Raw genomic sequence first — 20,905 nt, forward strand, 5'->3', positions numbered from 1 at the left:
TCCATAGTCCTCATCAACAGGCAGGGTGTGGTCAGATGTGAAAAACATTTGTTTCTGACGCACCAAAACACGTCTGGTCCCAGTCGGACGAATCCTCAAACTGAACCTGTTGATCATGAGCACATAATATTTATGCCACAGGTGAATGGATGCTTTTCCAGCTGCACCGTATGCTACTCTCTCTAAAAGTTGGGTCTTTTTTATGGTCGCTCCTAACTGTAAATCCTCACAGTCATGATTCAAACCGAAGTTAGGTTAAAGACAGTGCCAATAACTGGCAATGTGTGCATAAACATAACACCACTTTACTTCTTGTATTGTGTCTCAAATGGGAGAAGGAAGCAGTTATTTGGAAGGTGAGACTCACCCTCATGAATGTCCACCTGTTCTTTTCAGTCACCCGCCAGCTCTGGAAGTCGAAGCATAAAAAGAGAGACAGAAAGAGACACACATAATAAAAATAGATAGTACAATTGTTTGCAGAAGCCAAGCTCAATAAGTGTTCAGAGACTGAAGAGAGAGAAGCAGAGAGGGAGGATTTTTTTTTTCAAAGAACAACTGAAGAAACAATCAGAATTTGATGAAGTCCAACAGCACAATGTGGTATTTGTTCCTGTTATTGCTATCAACGAAAACAGTCATCGCACCGCCGGTATGATTTTCCTTTCCTAGTTTCATAGTGGGGCTACAACCTGGTCTTAAGGAATCATTGTTCACGTCTCAAGGTTTGCAATTTATATGTTATCAAGTGGAGGAATTTAATTGAACCATATATTAATCTTCTAAGTTGGTAGAATATTTGATGAGGTACATCTGTAAGAGTAAGTTTCTATACATTAAAAGTTACATTTTTTCTACAGTCGAGTGTAAATTGAGATGCATATACAACAACAGAATGAAAGACTGGCTTTGAGTGAGTCCAAAGCTTTCTCCTCGTAACACTTTGAATTGATTGAAGTGTTTTTTTTTTCTCCATTGTGTGATAATGCCCTTGTCCTTCAGTCTGATATTGAAGGAAAATAAATGCATGACAAAATTGAAGAAAACGAGGCCCTTTCACTTGTAGAATTTTTAAAAAAATTGTTCAAGTCTTTCTACAGACAATAAAGTCACGATCACAAGCCATTTATCCTGCAGCTGTCACTTTGGCACAAAGCCATTTGTCCTGCTGCTGTCACTTTGGCACCAAGTATAGTGTAGAAGGTTATGTCGATTTCTATTGTATATTCTCCCAAGCTAATGTCCATTCAGAAAGATTTTCACAACTGAATAATCAGAATACCATCGATTATTTTACAGATCATGCATGCTGCAATGTTGTCCTGTTCTGGAATAACCTAAGCCTTTAGCAATTCCATAATATCTGAAAATGAGATCAAGCATACAGCAGCTTTATAAGGGGTAAGAACATTTGTACAGTGCAATTTTAATTGAATGAAGTCAAATTTATTCAGAGAGAATTGACAAATCTAAAAAGTGCATGGGATTTTAATTTGGTATCCCAGGATCATGAGCTATACGTTCGATATTACACGGCTCATTTTTGTCGCTTTAAAACAGAAGGGGGATGTACGAGTAATGGCCATTTTCATCCCATTAATAAGTTGCCTTTGCTTTTGTACCTTGCTGATATTAAGGAGCTTTCGTTCATTCAACGTTGATCAATTAATATTCTATACTGAGAAACAATTTCTACAAATATTTTTTTAAGGTTGATTTCAGAGCACTGACGTAGTGTATGAACTGAGAGTCGGGCAGTGGGCCAACTATTCGACACAATAAGCGAAGGGATGAAAAACAGGAAAAGAGGAGAAAGAGGATGTGAGGAAACATTGCGATCTTCAAGTTAGTAGTTGAAGAATGGGATACAACAGCCTCTAGAAGTTGGTTACATGTTTGGTGAAAGCAAGTAACAAAATAGTTGAAGTATGCTGTCAGCCTGGATTTAAGAAGAGTCACCAGGAGTGGGATACAAAAAGAACACCAATATCTTGGTATTGGTGAGGAGGGCTAGAGGGTTAGACGGCTGAGAATGCAGAGGGTGCTAAACCATAAGAGACGCTGTAAAAAAAAAAAAAAACAGAGGCCACTAATCTTCCTGCGATGTGAAAAGCAGCAGAACTTGTGCTTTAGCCTCATCACCAGGGATCCCAGTAATGCTGAGAGGTTTATATGCATATGATACAGGAATTGGGGCACCACCACTTTTCCATATGGGCATTCAAGGAAAGACCATGGCTGAAGGAGAGGACAATAAGTTCAAGAAACTGAACTTCTTTCAGTGGCTGACCATGAAAATAGATAGGTGCATTTGTTTTATGATCATTCTGGTGTGACAGGGTTAGACTGAGATTTTCCAGGATTGTTGCATTTATCATGTAGTATTTATCAACCCACCATCTAATCATTTACTGATCAGGTGGGAATGAAGCAGCTGATGACGACGGACCAATGGGATGGGGTACTTTATGTCTCAATATGGAGTTTTCCAAAAAAAAAAGGAAGAGAAGGTTTTCTTGAGCATTGGAGAGGTCATTGATATACAGTGCATTCAGAAAGTAGTCACACCCCTCGACTTTTTCACATTTTGTTGCGTTACAGCCTTCAACATGGATTCAATTCAACAACATTTCATTGATAGCAACACACTGACTGTGTGAGTGGAGGAAGTCAGAAATCCAGGATGAAGGTGGCCTCCTCTGTCACAGAGAGTTTGGCAAACCAAGCAGGACCCCAGACTCTGTCAGATACCCGAGCTATGTCCAGGTAAGTGGTCTTGCCCTCTTGTTTGAGATTTAGGGCTTCCAATCATTCCTGTGAGAAGAGCAGCAGCATGTCCAGTTTTGAGTATCTGGGACAGACTTCAAACAGATGGTCAGAGATCAGGCTCTTTTGACAATGGACTGGCAATGATGATAATGGTGAAGCTTTTGACAATGGTGAAGCAATGATGGATTCCATTGCTTTGCTTATAATTGAAATCAAGCTTCCTGGTCTGTATTTGATGAGATCATTTTTGAACCATTCTTGTGGATGGAAGTGCTGTTTTGCCTTCTTTCAGGCAGAGAGGAGACTGTCAAAGAAGAACAGGCTGAATAGAGCAGACAAAGAAGAATCAAGCAAAGTCGAGCAGGATTTGGGAACAAGGGCAATGATTCTATCTGGACCTATCGCTGAAGCAGGGTCAAGGCTGGACAATGTTTCCAACCTTTTCGGGTGAGGACACAAAATTCAGAGACAGTGAATACGAGGAGGCATGATGTGGAGAAATAACCGGACGGATTGGGGACATGACATTTGGAGGGCTTAAGAAGGTGCCACCATGATTTTGAGGAAGGAGACTGGTTGGTGAGTTCAGCCTTGAGATTTACAAGATGTTGTCATCTAGATTGCCATAGGATGGACACACACTTGTTACGAGGCTTAAGGGGTGACCGAAAGTTACCCTCAGTTAGGTTTGCATTCCATGTTGAAAAATAAAGCTGCTTCAATGCAACTACCCCGCCCTCCACCCCCTGCCAAATAATTCAGTTTAGCAACCCCAAGAGGATGGATATGATAGCCATAGATGGGATGGGTTAAATTGGTACATGAGAGAAAGTGTGCTGTTTTGAAAGTATTCTCAGGCAGAAGCAATATCACATGCTGTGGAAATAGCATCCTAATTTTTGTGAGAGGGCAGGTTGCACTCATGAACAGTTGGCCTGTGTGAAAACCATATTCTGCAATGTTGAAATTGCTCCCTTATAAAAACCAGAGAGGTTTTGGCTTTGACAAGATCATGGTCAGAGGAGTGAAGAAGGCCATTAGAGGAACAAAATAAATTGGATGGAAAGTTGGTCATAACCAGATCCAAGAGGGAGGACGTACCATTTCCAGAAATCTGGGTTGGAAATTTCAGATATTGGATCAAACCCACAGAGACATAGAAGGCATTAGCTGCAATGCCATGGCTGGTTATAAATGGCAGGGCATGGCAGCTGTGCATCACATCATCTTGATTATTAATCATAGGTTGAACCTTCATCTTGAAAACACACAATATCACGACATCGACCCCTTTAGGATATGATCAGAGAACCATGCATATACATGCCAAGATCGGCAAAACACATTGAGGAGTTATCAAACAAAACAAACAAACACACGGACCATTCAAGCTTTGGTGTACATGCCTGGAAGATCCATCTTGGAAAAACAGTTTGTTTGTTTGTTTTTTGTTCTTTTTTTGTATACCTTGTCGAGGCTCATGTGAGAGCAAACATACAATATACAGCAAGGGGGCATGAGACAAGAGGGGAGGGAGTGGGAAGGACAAAACAGTGGGGAACATAGACATTAGGAGATCTGTGGAAGGGAGAGGGATGGGACGGAGAACATGGGGAATACAAGATGGACATTACAGGGACTTTCAGGAAGGAAAGCAGGGAATATGAAGGAAGTGGACTTGGGTGGATTATCGGGGGTAGAAAAGATCGAGGATTTGGATGGGGGATGATAAGAGGTGGTGGTGAACAGCTGTTTTGAAGGCCTGGAGGGAAGAATGGGAATGAATAGAGTGAGGGGGTTTATTCCAAAGGCGGGGAAAAAGAGGAATTAAAGAGTGAAGGTGAGCAGTGATTCATGATTTTGGTAGTTTTATCAGAAGGGGGTTGTTGGCGGACCTTGAGCACCCTGTGGAAATGTGGTGGGGACAAATCGCAGAGAGAGCAGGGGGGGGCGAGGCTGAAGAGGAGACGGTAGAAGACAGAAAGACCACCAACCAGCCTGCGGTGAGAGAGAGTGAGAGGCCCAAAGACTCAGCCTCATTGCAGGAGATGCCAATGATTCAAAATGCCTTGGTTTCGACAACGTGAAGCCAAGAAAGGTGGGAGGCAGGAGCACCAGCCCAGAGGGGAGAGCATTACTCCATCAGGCTGTGGACAAAAGCTTTGTAAGTGGTCAGGAGCTCAGGTGGGTCAAAGAAGGACTTTGCACGACGGAGGATTCCCAGTCGGCGATTGGCTTTGGAGGCGAGGTTTGAAATGTGGCTTTCCCAGGAAAGGTGATGGCTGATAGTGAGACCCAGAAGCTTGAAAGAAAGGACTTCTTCCAGAGGATTGTTGAGAAAGTGGATGGGGGGGGGGGGTTCTGAATGGTCCTGTTGAAGAGACTTAGTGAGTGTGAGATTTGTCCGGATTGAAAGACATGTTCCACGTGTTGGACCAGTTTGTGATTTTATCCATATCTGCAGTGAGCGAAGAAGCTGCTGCTTGCCGGTCCGAGGGATGACCGATAGTACGGCAGAGGGTGGAGTCATCAGCAAAGAGATATTGAGGATTTTCCAGAGTCGGAGAGATCATTGATGAAAACGAGAAAAAGAACAGGGCCAAGAACACTGCCTTGAGGAACTCCAGCCTGGACAGGAAGAGGGGATGAAGGAACTCCATTTAGGGCCACACGTTGACTGTGACAGGAGAGGAAGTCTGCGAGCCATCAGTGGAGATGGCCTTGGATACCATATGAAGAGAGTTTGGTGAGCAGGGCGGGTGCCGGACCATGTCAAAAGCACGTGATATATCCAGGGATACGGCTCAGATTTCCTATCTGGCATTGAGGACCTCCGTCCATTGTTGGGAGAGCAGAAGCAACATATCCATGGTAGAGTGACCTGGTCTGAAACCAAATTGTTGATCGGAAATCAAGCCATTGGAGAAGAGGAAGGATTTAATGTCTGAAGCGATGATGGATTCCATAACCTTGCTGATGATTGGGAGAAGGCTGATTGGTCTGTAGTTGCAGGCATCTATTTTTGCACCTTTTTATGCAGGGCAGTGATGTTTGCTGATTTCCAAGCAGATGGCAGATGGCCTTGAGCAAATGAGAGAGTGAATAGAACAGAGAGAGGGTGAGCAAGAGCAGAAGAGAAGGTTTTGAGGACACGTGGGTTGATGCTGTCTGGACCGGTTGGAGAATCTGAGTCGAGGTTTGACAGCAAGTTCTCCACCTCGTCAGGAGAAAAGGACACAGAGTCCAGGGATAGTTGGGTGTGACTGGGTAAGGTGGGTAGAGAAAGTGATGGGTTTTGGACACAAGATTTAGCTGCAAACACCGAGTTTAGACATTCAGCTTTTTCAGGTGCGGTATCAGCAGTGTGGCCATTTGAGGTAAGGGAGGGGATGGAGGGGGAACATACACCAGAAACAGATTTGATTAGATGCCACCAGGATTTTGAGGAGGGAGAGAGGTTTGAGAGTTCAGACTTGAGAGGAGAAAGATGTTGTTTTCTGGCTCTCCTAAGGGTAGATACACACGTGTTCCGAGCTTTGTGGAAGGAACTGAGATTGCCCTCAGTTGGGTTTGCTTTCCATGAGGCAAAGGCAAGTTGTTTCAGGACAACTGCCTCGCCACAAGCTTCAGTAAACCAAGGGTGGGAGGAAGGGTAGGACAACTGAAGACGAGAGGGGATAAATCTGTGCATGAGGGAGAGCAAGTTTCTTTGAAAGAATTCCCAGGATGAGTTGATGTTGGAGAAAGTAGCGATAGGAGACCAGTCTATAAGTTTGATGGCTGCTAGGAGACCCTGCCAGTCGGCTTGACTGAAATGCCAGACTCGTTGGCGGTGAGGTGGTTCTCTGATAATAGCCAGAGAGATGTCCACTTTGACAATGACGTGGTCAGAAGAACCAATTGGATCAGAGGAAGAGCAGCAGATATTGTCAGGGAAATTTGTCAAAATCAGATCCAGAAGAGATGGAGTACCATTGGTTGAGATCCGGGTCAGGAAGTTGACCGATTGCATCAGTCCCAATGAGTCGCAGAAAGCTTTTGCTGAGGTGCCATGACAGGTGAGAGAGGTACCAAGACCTAGCCAACTGGCATGATGACAATTGAAGTCGCCACATTTGAGGAAGAGAGAGTTTGGATGAGATGATAGAAGTTGGTCCATGTTTTGGGATAGTGAGGTGAAGATGGAGTCATCACTGTTAGGTTGGACGGTACAGTACACATATAAACATGAGGTGGGAGTGGAGGGAAGCCGTAGTCAGAGGTATTCCTGGGGGTGTGGGGGAGTGAGGGCAGTGCATGGAGAGTGAGGAATAGTCTTTGATGAAGAGAGCAACTCCTCCACCAGGACGAGGCTCAGTTCTGTCAAACCGGAGGAGGGAGTAAGCAGCGAGAGATACTTCGGAGTCAGACACATCTTGGAGGAGGAAAGTTTCTGTTAGGCAGATTAAGTCTGCTTTGTCAGTGGCAACCTGTATGGAAAGATCTAAAAGGTTTGAGCAAAGACCCCGGATATTTGAGGTCCACACTTTTAATGAAGAGGTAGGGGAGGAGGCTTTGGTTGCAGTGGGTGGGGGGGGGGAGAGGGAGGAGGGTAGGACAAGGGACGAGGGGCGGAGGTAAGGAAAGAGTATGGGGGATTGCAGAATAGCTAGGGGAGGGGCCGAATGAGGAGGAGAAAAGGCTCTGTGGTGCTGGGGGAGAGGGGGAGCAAGAGAGGGGAAAGAAGGCAGTTGAGGATTTGAGGATTTGGAGTGAAGAGATGGAGGTGAGAGGGCAGTGGAAGGAGGCAGCTTTGTGGATGGGAGGGGGGGGTCTAAGAAATTTTGCAGTACCATTAAAATTGGGGGCACCAAATGTAGGAAGAAACCCTAGAACAACAACAACAACAACAACAACAACAAGCCTTCCCCAATGCTGTATAACCATTCCTTTCACCTCGTGAGATGCACAGGGCTGCCGAGGCAGTTTAATCGGCTAATGAGTAAAATCCTGGATGGGTCGCCACTCTGACACAGGATACTTGAATGGCTTATTACCCCAGTAAGCTGGTACTCATTTTGCCAACTTTGGAACGATGACAGGCTGAGTCAACCCACCTGGTGTTATTTCAATGGAAAAACAGAGGCTCAAACTCAAGACCCTAATATCTTAAGCCAGCCACCTTAGCCAACAATAGGCATCCTATATGCTATATGGGGAGGCTTAATTACGTACAATTGGAACGTGAGTCAGTCTTCTTTACTCATTGGAACGTATTAATTACGTAATACACCAGAACACAAAATACATCACACAAAACAACTCCTGGTGAGGGTTTGCAAACTGATTGCTCTTTCTAGTTTTCACAGTTTTCGAGATGATCATTAACGTTAACTTTGTACTTCCATACTATTCTACTCCGTGTTGTACAACTGGCCTTGCAACTTTCTAAAGTTGAGATCATTGAATTAGTTGATGACATCAATTGCACTTGTAAACTTGTTTTTAATATAATGGAGACACATCAATACTGTGACAAGGGAAACTAAGCTTAAATGTCAAAACCTGAGAATGATTGTGTGGAGCATTCAAAATCCTCCACCAATGAGATACAATAGTAAAAGTCACACCAAGAGGAGAGGGGTGAGGGACATCAAAAGCATTTTGATCAGATTACAGGAACAAGCAAAACGTTTTACCAGTTGCCTTTTGCGCTAGAAGTGTCACGATGAATTGGCTGAGTGCTGAGATTGGCAAGAGTTCGGGCGACTTTCAAACATGTATGCACCATCAAACAGGCAACGAGCAAGGTCAAACATAAGCTGCCCAATAATGACTGGGAAGGAGTGGTTTCCACAGGTCCCTGTGTCTGTGTGCTGAATATGTGGGAGAGACAGGAAGGACCTTGGGCCAAAGCATCAATGAACACTGCAAAGCCTTCTAATACAACCATTCTGGAACATTTGTCATCACCAAACATGGGCTAAGGGTTGGCCATGTTTCCTTATGGAACAGTGTCAACATTTTGGGTGTGACCCCGAACTGAGCCACAAGTAGACAGGGATTGCTGAAGGTTTTTGGCCCACTTCTGCACAAACACATCAGGGGTGGATAGTTCTAACTGTATTTCCTGGGACAAGATGCACACGAGACAAGACATGATTAATTATCCACCAATGGCCTTAAATTTGTTTTGCATCACAATGATATCCCATCCCTAACCTCATGTTTTTGTTTATTTTTCCATCACAACCCATTCATTTTCACACAACATCTTTACCACTTATCTGTTCGCATGTTGTCTTGTCTTGTTGCTCATACTGTTTAGGTATTGATTAGATTACAATCCATCATGGTTTATTTACCACGGATGAGTTAAACAGATGAGATTTCAAATTTAATCACAACAACAGAAACAGAAATTGGGAAAAAGAGTGGAGAATTGAATCAAGAAACAAAACAGAAAACTCCACAACAGTACAAAAGGAAATGGTGCAGCAGCACCCCAAGAAAAATATCAACTTCAAGTTACTAACTCAGATCAAATAGCACCTTTACAAACAAATCAAATAATAGCAAAAAGGATAGATTACAATGAGGAGCAAAATAATGGACAAAGGAATGAAGAAGAGGAAGACGAGATTGCCAATGAACAGCATGGGTGAGAAGATGAGCTGGCGAATAAAATAGAGGAAATTAAATTAATATCACCCGAGCAAAGACCACATCTTCATCGAATAAACAACAATAAACATCTGAAGACACAAGTCAGGAGAGTAAACCAAGAAGTCTCTAAAATGCTCCCAAAATCACCTCATCTAAGAGAAATTAATGATGTGAGTTTTGCAGCAGCACTGTATGTCCAAGAGAAAATAACAGGCAAACAACGACAAAAAAATATCGATCTGATAATTATTTGACCAGAAACAAATACCAGCTTGGAACCAGAGACTTGAGAAGCAGAGAGACTGACTGAGAGTGGAAACGGGTCAAATAGAGCAATTCAAGACGGGAAACAGAAATCCAAAGCTCATGAAAAGAATCAGACAAATAAAAAATAAATCCAACAAAGGAAACAATGGACTAGAGTCACTAGAGCTAGACCCATTAGCTGCCCCTCATAAACTCCAAATACACCAGATAGCAGGGAAAATAAAAAACCAGGACGACACCAACAGTATAAGAAATCAAAATCAACAGTTTGAAAACAACCCAAAAAAGTTATACTGAGAGCTTTGGAAACAGAAACAAAATGTGACAACTCCCCCTAAAAATTTTGCAAAGGCATATTTGAAGAGGGAAAATAATACAAGGAAGCAGACTGGATATGACACATAGAAAATAAAAAGCAACAGCTGCAGGAAATGCACCCAATGACAATTTTTTTGATGAAGAAAAAAAAAAAATCAGAAAACATCTCACAAAAGCACCACTTCAAATGCCCAGGCCCAGACGGAATTCCGAACTTCTGGCGAGAGCAACTACATGCTCTCCGCCATCACTACGCTCGAGCATTTAACAAACTTATCCAAGGGGAACAGCCAATCGAAGAATGGTTCACAGAGGCAACAGTCTTTTTATCCCTAAATCTAAAGAAAGTCATCTTCCCAAAAAAATATAGACCAATAACATACAAACTTTATCAGGTATAATCACCGATGCAGTTTATGACCACCTCGCTCAACAAGGAGCTTCAGAGGCAGAGCAGAAAGGATGTAAAATAAGATGCTATGGAACAATAGATCATTTATTGTTAAACAAAACCATCCTCGAAAACTGCAAGCTCTGACAAACCAACGTGCCCATACCCTGGATAGATTACAAAGAAAAGCCTTCATTAGTTTCTCACATTCATGGATTATAAAATGCATGCAAGTTTACAAAATTGACCCCCAGATCATCACACTGATTGAGAAAGCAATGATGCTTTGACACACAACTCTGATACTACCTTTCCTGGAAGGAAATATTGAAATCCCAGCAGTAAAGATACTATGTGGTATCTTACAATGTGACAGTCTTTAACCCCTCCTGCTTTGTCTGGCTCTGGACCCACTGAGTAACCTCAACAATGAACAAGGACATGGATACAATCTGACAAGCAACATGAATATGATAAAGGAAACAAGAAAGGTGACACACCTACTGCATATGGACGACCTAAAACTCTTCACACCGAATGATAAGAAATTGGAAGATCAACTGAAACTGGTAAAGCAGTACTCAGAGGACATCCAAATGGAGTTTAGTGTTGACAAATGTGCCAACTGCACATTTGTGCAAGGAAAAACAAAAATTATAATAGACAACACGTCAATCGATCAAAGTAAAACAAAACAGGAACTAGAAAACAAAGCATCCGACAAATACTCGGAATAGAAGAAGGTCCCCAGGGACAACACAAAAAAGGTGTAAAATAATAAGCAGTGCACCTACGCAGAATAAGATTAATTCTGAACAAAACCAAAGCAATAAATCAAGTTGCAGTGTAGCTGCACAGCTGCACTGCAAGTTCCAATATAGCTGCACATAGTAAATGAACTTCCAATATAGCTGCACAGTTATAAACTGGCCACAATTGGAGATCAACAATCTAGACACCAAAACAAGGAAACGTCTAACTATTTACAATATATTCTACAAAAACCAATGCATACCAAGGTTGCACTTACCGAGGCGAGAGGGAGGAGGTGCTTTGATGGAGCTTAACCAAGTGAACAGAACATTGTGTCAGAATAGCAGAGTATGTGAAGAGCTTAACATACTGTTACGAATTCGCGCCCGCCGGCGTGCGATCGACCATGTAACTCGAATCGCGACCGCGTCGCCCACCGGACGGACAATTCAGTCGTGACCCTCCTGGGACTACCGCCAGAAACCAGTCACAGGTGGGGGTTTAACCTCACCACAACTCAGTCCGCATTCTACCCACGCGGAATAGGGTCCGATCGCCGAATGGTCAATTTACCTAAGTACTCGTGCGCATAGTGTACCGAGGAATTGTACCACGCCTCAGGTCGACTCCGGACACGAACCGCTTAAGCAGCTCGTTCCGTACTACAGGAATAACCGAGCGGAGTTATTGTCGACCTTGACGGTTCCGATTAATTACCGGGTGTTTTAAAACCCACTATCAATCCCCTTACGTGATGCAGGATGGAGAGTCAATTAAAAGAAGGAGATGAAGCAAAGCGGGAAACAGTTCAACAAGCAAGCACTTTATTACACACACAGACAAGTACGTATTCATAGTCAAAAGGAAGCAGGGAAAGAGTTAAAACCGAATATAATTATGACAACACTTAAACAGTTCTACTTTACCAGACTGGCACCACACACACATACACCAAAAGCAAAGAAAATAAAATTAGTGACTTCCCTGCGCACGTCGAGTCCTCCTCCCGCGACCTCAGCTCCCAGCTCCTCTAGCGTGGTCGGTGAGCTCGTGCTTCGCGCCGGCACGTGTTGGCCGCTCGATGCCACGGACGGGGTTTCCGGCACTATCTCAGCGTGGATAAAGGGGGGGAAACCGTTGATGCTCGGGGTCGGGAGAGGGGAATGGCAGATGCTCTGTCCCGCCAGCAGGGTCTCGGGACCGCACCGACAGAAGACCAGACCAGACCACCAGGTGAGACGAGCCAAGACGAACGACGAGACCAGCTCCAGGACGAAGAGAGCGAACCACCCTGTGTGCGCGCCTTTATAGACCGAGGGAGGGGCGTGTATGCAAATTTCCGGATCAAAACGCATTTGGAGGCGGGGCCACGCCACCCCTTGATCGGGCAAAAAGGGGGCGTGAGCCTCTTTTGATCCGAATTTCTGCCCAAACGGAATTCACATACACGCGCTTGGAGGCGGGGCCAAGCCACCCCATGCTCGCCCATTGGACGGAGGAAAAGGGGGCGTGAAGCTCCCCCGATCCGTTTTCTCCCTCGGAAAGGCTACCATTCACGCTCGCAGCTCGACGCGTTCGGCACCAATCGCCAAACGGGCCCTAGACAGCCCGACGTTCAGTGTTCACAGGTGGTGCGGTTGCTGGTTGTGAAGGAGAAAGGCGAAGGTGGTGGGAGGTTTGCCGTGGTGGTTGGGCCGTTGTTGGGCGTCATCAGAGAATGGCGGGTGAGGCGATGCTTGCGGGGTTGGGTTGTGGAGGTGAAGGTAGTGGCGGTTTGGTGGAGTTGTTCGGGGGCATTGTTGATGGTGGCGATTTGGTTGTTGGGGTGGTGTTTGGTCCAAAATAATGACAGCAAAAGATAAACGGCTAACTGAAGAATCGCAGCCTGAATGGATCACATATATTCCCTCTATACAACGGGTTTGGGCTAACTTCACATGAACTTACCGATATATCTCACCTGAGGACCCTTTATGGTGTAATGCGAATTTCCACAGCCGTAACAATACGATCAGATGAGATTTGTACACGAGCAAGAAAACAACAAACCAGAAAAGGGATCCTTAATCCACTAAGCAACAAACTTCCAAAAGCAGGTGCAAACTAGAAAGGCACTCGGTAGAGCGCATACCTCTGTCACATAATATCTGATCCACGAGATCATATTGGGCCCAATACATTTTTGAAATATCATGCTATATAGCGTTTTTAGTCCAATTTCTCAATGGTGAAGAATCACTTAAACAGTTCTCATATCCAATTGGATCTTCACCAAAATTGAATCACTTCTTCCTTGTCATATACCCAACGTGTCCACCAAGTTTCGTGTGAGTCCACAAAACCTTTTGAGATATTGTGCTATATATCGTTTTTGGCACTATTTGTCAAAGGTGAAGAATCAGTTAAAAATTAAATAATTCTCGTAAAATGATCTGGATTCAGATTTTCACCAAAATCGAATCAGCCCTTTTCACACACCCAACCTGTCCACAACTTTTTGAGATAGCATGCAATATCGTTTTTAGCCCCATCTCTCAATGGTGAAGAATCAGTTAAATATTAAATAATTATCAGAAAATGATCTGGATTCGGATCTTCACCAAAATTGAATAACTTATTCCTGGTGGCGTTCGCAATTTGTCCACCAAGTTTTGTATGAATCCATCCAATACTTTTTGAGATATTGTGCTACATATCGATTTTGGCCCTCTCTCTCAATGGCGGAGAATCACTTAGAAAATTCCCAGATTCGGATCCGGATTTTCACCAGAATCAAGCATCGCTGTCCTTTGCCAGTCACCTATACACAAAAAAAAATTCAGAACGATTGCTTGAAAACTTTGGCCAAAAATCGTGTGACAAACAGACAGACCAACATACTTAGCAAAAAAAGTTTTTTGCCAAGTATGAAAACACAACCTCCTTTACCTTCAGTGGTGGTGGTAATTATGGCTACCATGCAGGAAAACGAAACAGAAACAAACACAGCCTCAATGATTGCAAATAAAAATAATAAAAAGAGCAATCAGAGATTGCAATCCCTTGCCAAGACTTCTTTTGAGTGGTGTATTTTTTTATAGGTTTTTGGATTAATCGAATACGGGTGCCAAACCATGTGACCTATGATGTCATATGTGTGACCCTCTTGCTCTTCATGGATAGGTGGTCAAATGTGTAAAGTTTTGCCTCGATCGTTTCAGCCATTTCAGAGAAGACATCTGAATGTTGTTGTTCATTTTATCCCCAGATGACCCTCAAAAATTTTCATACTGATCGAATGTGGCATTCTACAAATGAAATTTAGACGTCACAAGTCTGAAGACGACGATGGTTCACGAGCGGTATTTTATGATATAGATTGTTTCAGAAGTCAAGGATGAGACAATGTGATAATGTTTGACCAAGTCATAAAAATTATCAACATGATGTGGTCCGGGTGACAGGTTATTCGCTGCAAAATGTCGAAAACCCGGTTTCGTTCAACAACATTCAAAATTTGACTTTTGCATAACCTTTAAAGGTCACAAAACAATGTTGTGGACATGAAAATAAGGAAGCAGGATACGTGCTACAGCTTATTGGAGTGAGTTCGTCGAAGAAGGTCGAAAACCCGGTTCGATTCCCACAACTTTGAAAATTTGATCTTTGTGACCTTTGAAGGTCAAAGGTCAAGGATTATGACATTTGGTGCAAAACTTCCTCTGAAACATTCCAGGAACAATATAATGTCATATAGGCTATATGGCATTTCACACTCATCGGATTATCCATACTTTGATGAAATCAGCGTAAAAACAAAATTGAACACGGGCAAGGTGTTCGAGATAGAGCAAAAGGGTTTCAAGAATTTAGGTGGGGAATGACCTCAACATTATGCATAAAAAATATTGTCATCCTAGCTCTCAAAGTTTGGGCAGTTGTATGATGTTATGTCAAAATTCAAAGTTTTCTAAGTTTGTGACCTTGTGACCTTGACCTTGTGACCTTGACCTTGGGACAAAAAAGAAAAATCGAGTTCCGTGAGGCTATGCAGGTGCCATTGGGCGAACCAAATACCAAAACCCCTGCCAGATTCGACAAACCCCTCGGAGAAGATGCAAATTGAAATCGGCTACTCCCTAAAAACGTTTTTTGGGCGTGGCTCTGCCCATAATGGGCGCAGCACGCCCATTCTCAGGAAAACACAACTAGATCATGATATAAACCTCCCACCAAAATTTTGTCAGGATCAGATCAAAACCCACGGAGCTATGCTTGGGACAGACAGACATACAGACATACAGACATACACACAACAATAACGAATATAGTGGTCACTTATTTTTCCCGTGAAAATATTTTTTCGTGAACCAATAAAAAGGGCACCTTTGACGTCATTAAAAAAAAAAATCACCCTCATGCCACATGAGTACTTGCTATGTGCCAAATAATGTTATACAGTACTATATTGTTTTTGGCCCAATCTCTCAATGGTGAAGAACCACTTTAAAAATTAAAAAAATTCTTGTATCCAGATCCGGATTCGAATCTTTACCTAACTTAAATCAATTCTTCTATGTCACACACCTAACCTTTCCACCAAGTTTCGTCCGAATCCATCCTCAACTTTTTGAGATATCATGCTATTATATCGCTTTTGGCCCCATCTCTCAATGATGAAGAATCACTTAAAAAATTCTAGCCATTGGATCCGGATCCGGATCTTCACCAAAATCTAATCCGTTCATCCTTGTCACATTCCCAACCTGTTCACAAAATTTCATCTGGATCCGTCTTCAACTTTTTGAGATATCCTGTACACAAATAGACAAACAGACAGAAAGGGGTGAAAACATAACCTCCTTCACCTTTGGTGGGCGGAGGTAAAAATAGGAAAACCAAAAAAAGAAATATTAGCACATATACTCCGACAAATGGGAGAATGACAAAAGAGCATGTAGATTTTAAAAGACCTTGACGGGACAGGGATCGACGAGGAAGGCTCTTTAGAATGGCGAAGATAGGTCACATTAATTGTGATGGAGAATGAGCCATCAATGCCCAATACCAAGGACATGACACTAATGCCTTTAAGAAAATGGCGGGATTGAGGCAATCGGTCAAATGCAAGTTTTGTGAGGAAGAAATAGAAAGTACCCGTGACCTCCTTTTGGGATGTTAAAAAAAAAAACTCGTGGCGGAACAGCTGTATACAAAAAGACATTACAGCATCTGTTGAGTAATCCACAATCCACTAGCACAATCTTTTCAACATCCCGGTCCCAGAACAACCATAGAAACACAAAACAAATCCGATCCTTGAAAATGAACAAGTAATGCTCACGTATGACAAGATTATCCCGTAAAGTGTGGACATTGCACACAAAGCATTGTGTCCGCACATAGTGCTCAAACACAAAAAGGAAAAGTCAGCATTGTTGATTGAAGTCTCAGTTCCCAATGACTTTGGACGAAATGCCAGAGAAATCAGGAAAATGACCAAATACCAGGATTTTAAAAAATGAGGTAAAGAGGACTTGAAAATTGAAGAAAGCTGAAATTGTACCAGTGGAAGTCAGAGCTGCAGGAATGAAGAATTAAACCCTTACTGAGCACTTAAGAATCATTCCCAGGAATACCACGACAAGCAAGCTAAAAGTGGAGGCTGTCATTGGTTCAGTGAAGATTCTGAAAATAACCCTTGGAATGAGGCTGTGAACAAAATCTCACTGTTTGGTTCATGAATCATGATCCTTCACTAAGAAATAGGAGGTGGAGATTTTGACTTCTGGGAGAACTTCCACCTCCTGAAACCCACAAATAGAGATAGCTATCAAAGTATGAAGGGATCTAAGGGGTCTAAATGGTTTTAACAGGGTTTAAACGAGCATGAAGGGGGTCTAAAGGTTGCAAGAGGTTTAAGGGGTCTCAATGGTTTAATGGGGTTTAAAGGGTGTAAATGAGTGAAGCTGTAGTAAATAAATTACCTCGGGTTTGTAAAGAAATTAACTCGGGAGTGCAACGTGACAATAACGGGCCAAATGACCTCCTCATGACATTTAAAACCCCCTATTTTGGTGCAGCAAGGTTAAAAATCTGATCGTGGAAGATTTCGTCATGATTGACCTTTGGAGCTCAATGCAGCAAGGTCACAAACAAACAAAAACATTTTGCTTTCATATACTAATGGGTATGAAGAGGTCGAAGGGGTCTAAAGGGAGTAAAGGTCTAATGGGTCTTGTCTAAACGGTCTTAAGGGTCTAAGTGGTTTAAAGGGAGTAAATATCTCAGGGGTCTAAAGGGTCTAACGGGACTAAAGGATGTAAAGGTCGAAATAATCTAGAGGGTATTTAAAGGGTCTAATGGGGTCTCAAGGGTGTAAAGGTCGAAATAATCTAGAGGGTATTTAAAGGGTCTAATGGGGTCTCAAGGGTGTAAAGGTCTAAATAATCTAGAGGGTATTTAAAGGATCTAATGGGGTCTCAAGGGTGTAAATATCTAAGGCCCTGTTCTTCATTGCATAGCCCGTGAGCCACTGACTGCCCCTGGTGGCCTAAAGTGCGGCCCCTGACGTGCAGCCGATAACACACAAATGTGAAAACACCCCATCATAATCCACCATAAATGCTGTCAAATTGACCCAATGGTTTCAAATGAGTGTTCCAACGAGATGCATAAAAGTAACATCACAACATCAGGATACGGTTGCAGTATTCAAGCAATTGTGCTTGCAGCCCAGTTAACCACAACGAAGAAGAGTATGTGAAGGCTGGAATAACACTGATGTCTAATCAACAAAACTGGCACCCCTCGAAAAATAGTGAAGATGACTGGTCTCAGGGGTCTAAATGCGTATGAAGGGGTCACAGGGGTCTAAATGGTGAAATGTCCAAATAGTGGGGCAACTTAGCATAACAATTGTGCATTTTGTGAAAAAAGCACCAAATTTGGCACACTAGTAGCCTAACATATTATGAACAGATGTGGATATTGGGCCATCTCAAAATTTTTGACGGAAGTGGAAAATGGCTGCCACAGCCATCAGCGGCTGAATTTGAAATGGCCCAATATCCAAATCTGTTCATAATATGATAGGCTACTAGTTTGCCAAATTTGGTGCTTTCCTCACAAAATGCACAATTGTTATGCTATATTGAGCTAAGTTGGCCCACTAAAAGGGGTCATTTAAACTTTCGGAAAACATTAAGAAGATCATCATTGAAAGCTGTACTAAATAAATTAACTTGGGAGTGCAACACGGCATTAACGAGCCAAATGACCTCCTCATGACTGTTTGTACCCCATATTTATGTGCACTGTGGTCATAAATCTGGTCCTAGAAAGTTTCCTCATGATTAACCATGAGAGCTCAAAGTAGTGAGATAACAAACAAACAAACAAGCAGTCATAGACTGGTACTTACGAAATCGTCAACTTGACATCTGACCTTGTCTAATAAAAGCTGTCTCTGGAGAAGGTAGCGACGCAAACCAGAAGTTTCTATGATGATTCTGTACCAAACCATCAAAATCAAATGTTTTGGATGTTTGACCTCACTTGACCTTGGACTTGTTTGACTTGTTCCTCACTTGTTTGACCTCACTTGTTTGACTTGACCTTGGACCGATTTTGACCAAAATCTAATCAACACTAGCCATCGCCCTCCTGAATCACGTGGTCTAATTTGACATTGGTAGCTTCTTCCATTCTTGAGTTATCGTGCCTACAAACAAACAAACAAACAAGCAGTCATAGACTGGTACTTACGAAATCGTCAATTTGACCTCTGACCTTGTCTAATAAAAGCTGTCTCTCGAGAAGGCAGCGACACAAACCAGAAGTTTCTACGATGATTCTGTACCAAACCATCAAAAATCGAATGTTTTGCATGTTTGACCTCACTGTGACCTTGACCTTTGACCGATTTTGACGAAAATCTAATCAGCGCTAGCCATCACCCTCCTGAATCAAGTGGTCTAATTTGACATTGGTAGCTTCTTCCGTTCTCGAGTTATCATTTTTTGGATGTTTGACCTCACTGTGACCTTGACCTTTGACCGATTTTGACCAAAATCTAATCAGCACTAGCCATCACCCTCCTGAATCACGTGGAGCAATTTCACATTGGTAGCTTCTTCCGTTCTCAAGTTATCGTGCCTACAAACAAACAAACAAACAAACATACAAACAAACAGAAACGGAAGTCATCAATATACTTACGAAATCTTTAGATTTCGTAAGTTACAAACATTTCGCTTTTATACATTACAAGCAAATACAACCCGTCATTTCACTGATGGAAATATGAATGGGTGGGGGGGTGATATTTCAGGATTGAACGAAATGGGGTACGTTAAAACAGCACACGGAGACCGCCAGGAGATTATCCATAGTGGGTGGAGAGGGGAGGTGGTAAACACGAGGGGAAGTGTCAGGAAGGCAGCCTGATGGGAAGGGATGGCAGAACAAGGGGAGGGGGAGGTATGGCAGCATGAGGGGAAGGGAAGGGAGGTGAAACATGCCCAAACAGCAATATTTTATTTTTTTACCAACCAGCTTCAACATAAAACAAAAAGGGAGCATTTAAAACCCACACTATCTACCTGGCAAAGGTCTGCCTGTATGCATGCATGCTCACACATGCTCACACTCACCTTTGCAACCCTCCAGTTGGCTCACTCAGAATCTGATTTGTACATGCTACCCGATGAGGAAACATTTTTAAGTTAAAAACAAAACTGTCAGTCAAAACAAACAGCTGTTCACCACCATCTCTTGTCTTCCCCCATCCAAAACCGCAATCTTTTCTACCCCACTAATCCATCCAAAACCCACCTTCAAATTTACCTGCTTTCCTTCCTGAAAATCCCTGTCATGTAAGAACCTGAAAGTCCCTGTAGTGTCCATCTTGGTTACCCCGTGTACCCCGCCTGATCCCTCTCCCTTCCACAGATCTCCTCATGTCTCTGTTCCCCACTGGATTTTTTTCCTTCCCTCTCCTGCCCCTCTCATCTGCTCCCCTTGTGCGTTTGTGTGTGTTAGCTTTAACACGAGCCTCGACAGTGTATATTAAAAAAAAAGTCCTTAACAGTCCCCTTAACAGCGAGGATGGTTTGGGAAGCAGGGAGAGTGGGAGTGTGGGAGAGAGGGGAAGGAGAGAGGGGTCAGAGAGAGAGAAAGGGAGAGGCGTGGGAGAGAGGGGTGGGGGAGAGAGGAAGTGGGAGGTAGAGTGTAGGGTTTGGGATAGAGAGAGGTGTGGGATAGGGGTGAGCAAGGCAGAGGGGTGAGAGAAGCAGAGGGGTGAGAGAGGCAGAGGGGTGAGGAAAGGGAAAGGGAGAGAGGGGGGATTCTGGCAGATGTACCACTCAGTTTAACGCTCATCCGAGAGACTGTACACATATTGATGAATCACCCAGCCTGTGAAACACCGGGATGACAATTTATAGCTGAGTCGAGATTCAAATCCAGGCGAGACAGCTTAGAGCGAGCATGCGTACCTCTCGGCTATCCTGGCATGATGTGGCAATTCATTACTTCATCACAACTGAAACATTGTTACTTCTGCCAATGAAGATGGAGGTTATGTTTTCACCCCTTTCTGTTTGTTAATTGCCAGAATCCTTCGGATTTCGGCAATTATGTTGGTCGGTTGTGTGTGTGTGTCTCTGTCTGTTTGTTTGTGTGTTTGTTTACCCTGTAGCAGCCACACCGTTTCAGCAATCATGACCAAACTGGGTAGAGACGTCGGCAATGGTCCAACTTAGACACTTGTCGTTTTTGGTG

General features: G+C 43.2%; 1 protein-coding gene across 5 annotated transcripts in view; it reads left to right on the top strand.

Moving 5' to 3' along the window:
- The first annotated feature begins 425 nt into the window (after positions 1-425).
- LOC147017974 (SPARC-like) overlaps positions 426-20,905 on the top strand; it is an 83,939-nt gene continuing 63,459 nt past the window's right edge. Inside the window, exon 1 of one of the 5 annotated variants that reach the window (XR_015062211.1) lies at positions 426-652. Coding sequence is in view for 4 of the 5 variants with exons in the window: in XM_085897109.1 (XP_085753235.1) it covers positions 581-652 (72 nt within the window). In the remaining variant the exon portion in view is untranslated. The remainder of the gene's footprint in view (positions 653-20,905) is intronic. The other 4 variants (XM_085897109.1, XM_085897110.1, XM_085897111.1 and 1 more) reach the window with 4 other exon arrangements.

The sequence above is a fragment of the Eptatretus burgeri genome, chromosome 10 (genome assembly GCF_056783735.1).
Source record: "Eptatretus burgeri isolate ZD-2024b chromosome 10, Ebu_testis_v1, whole genome shotgun sequence".
Lineage (NCBI taxonomy): Eukaryota > Metazoa > Chordata > Myxini > Myxiniformes > Myxinidae > Eptatretus > Eptatretus burgeri.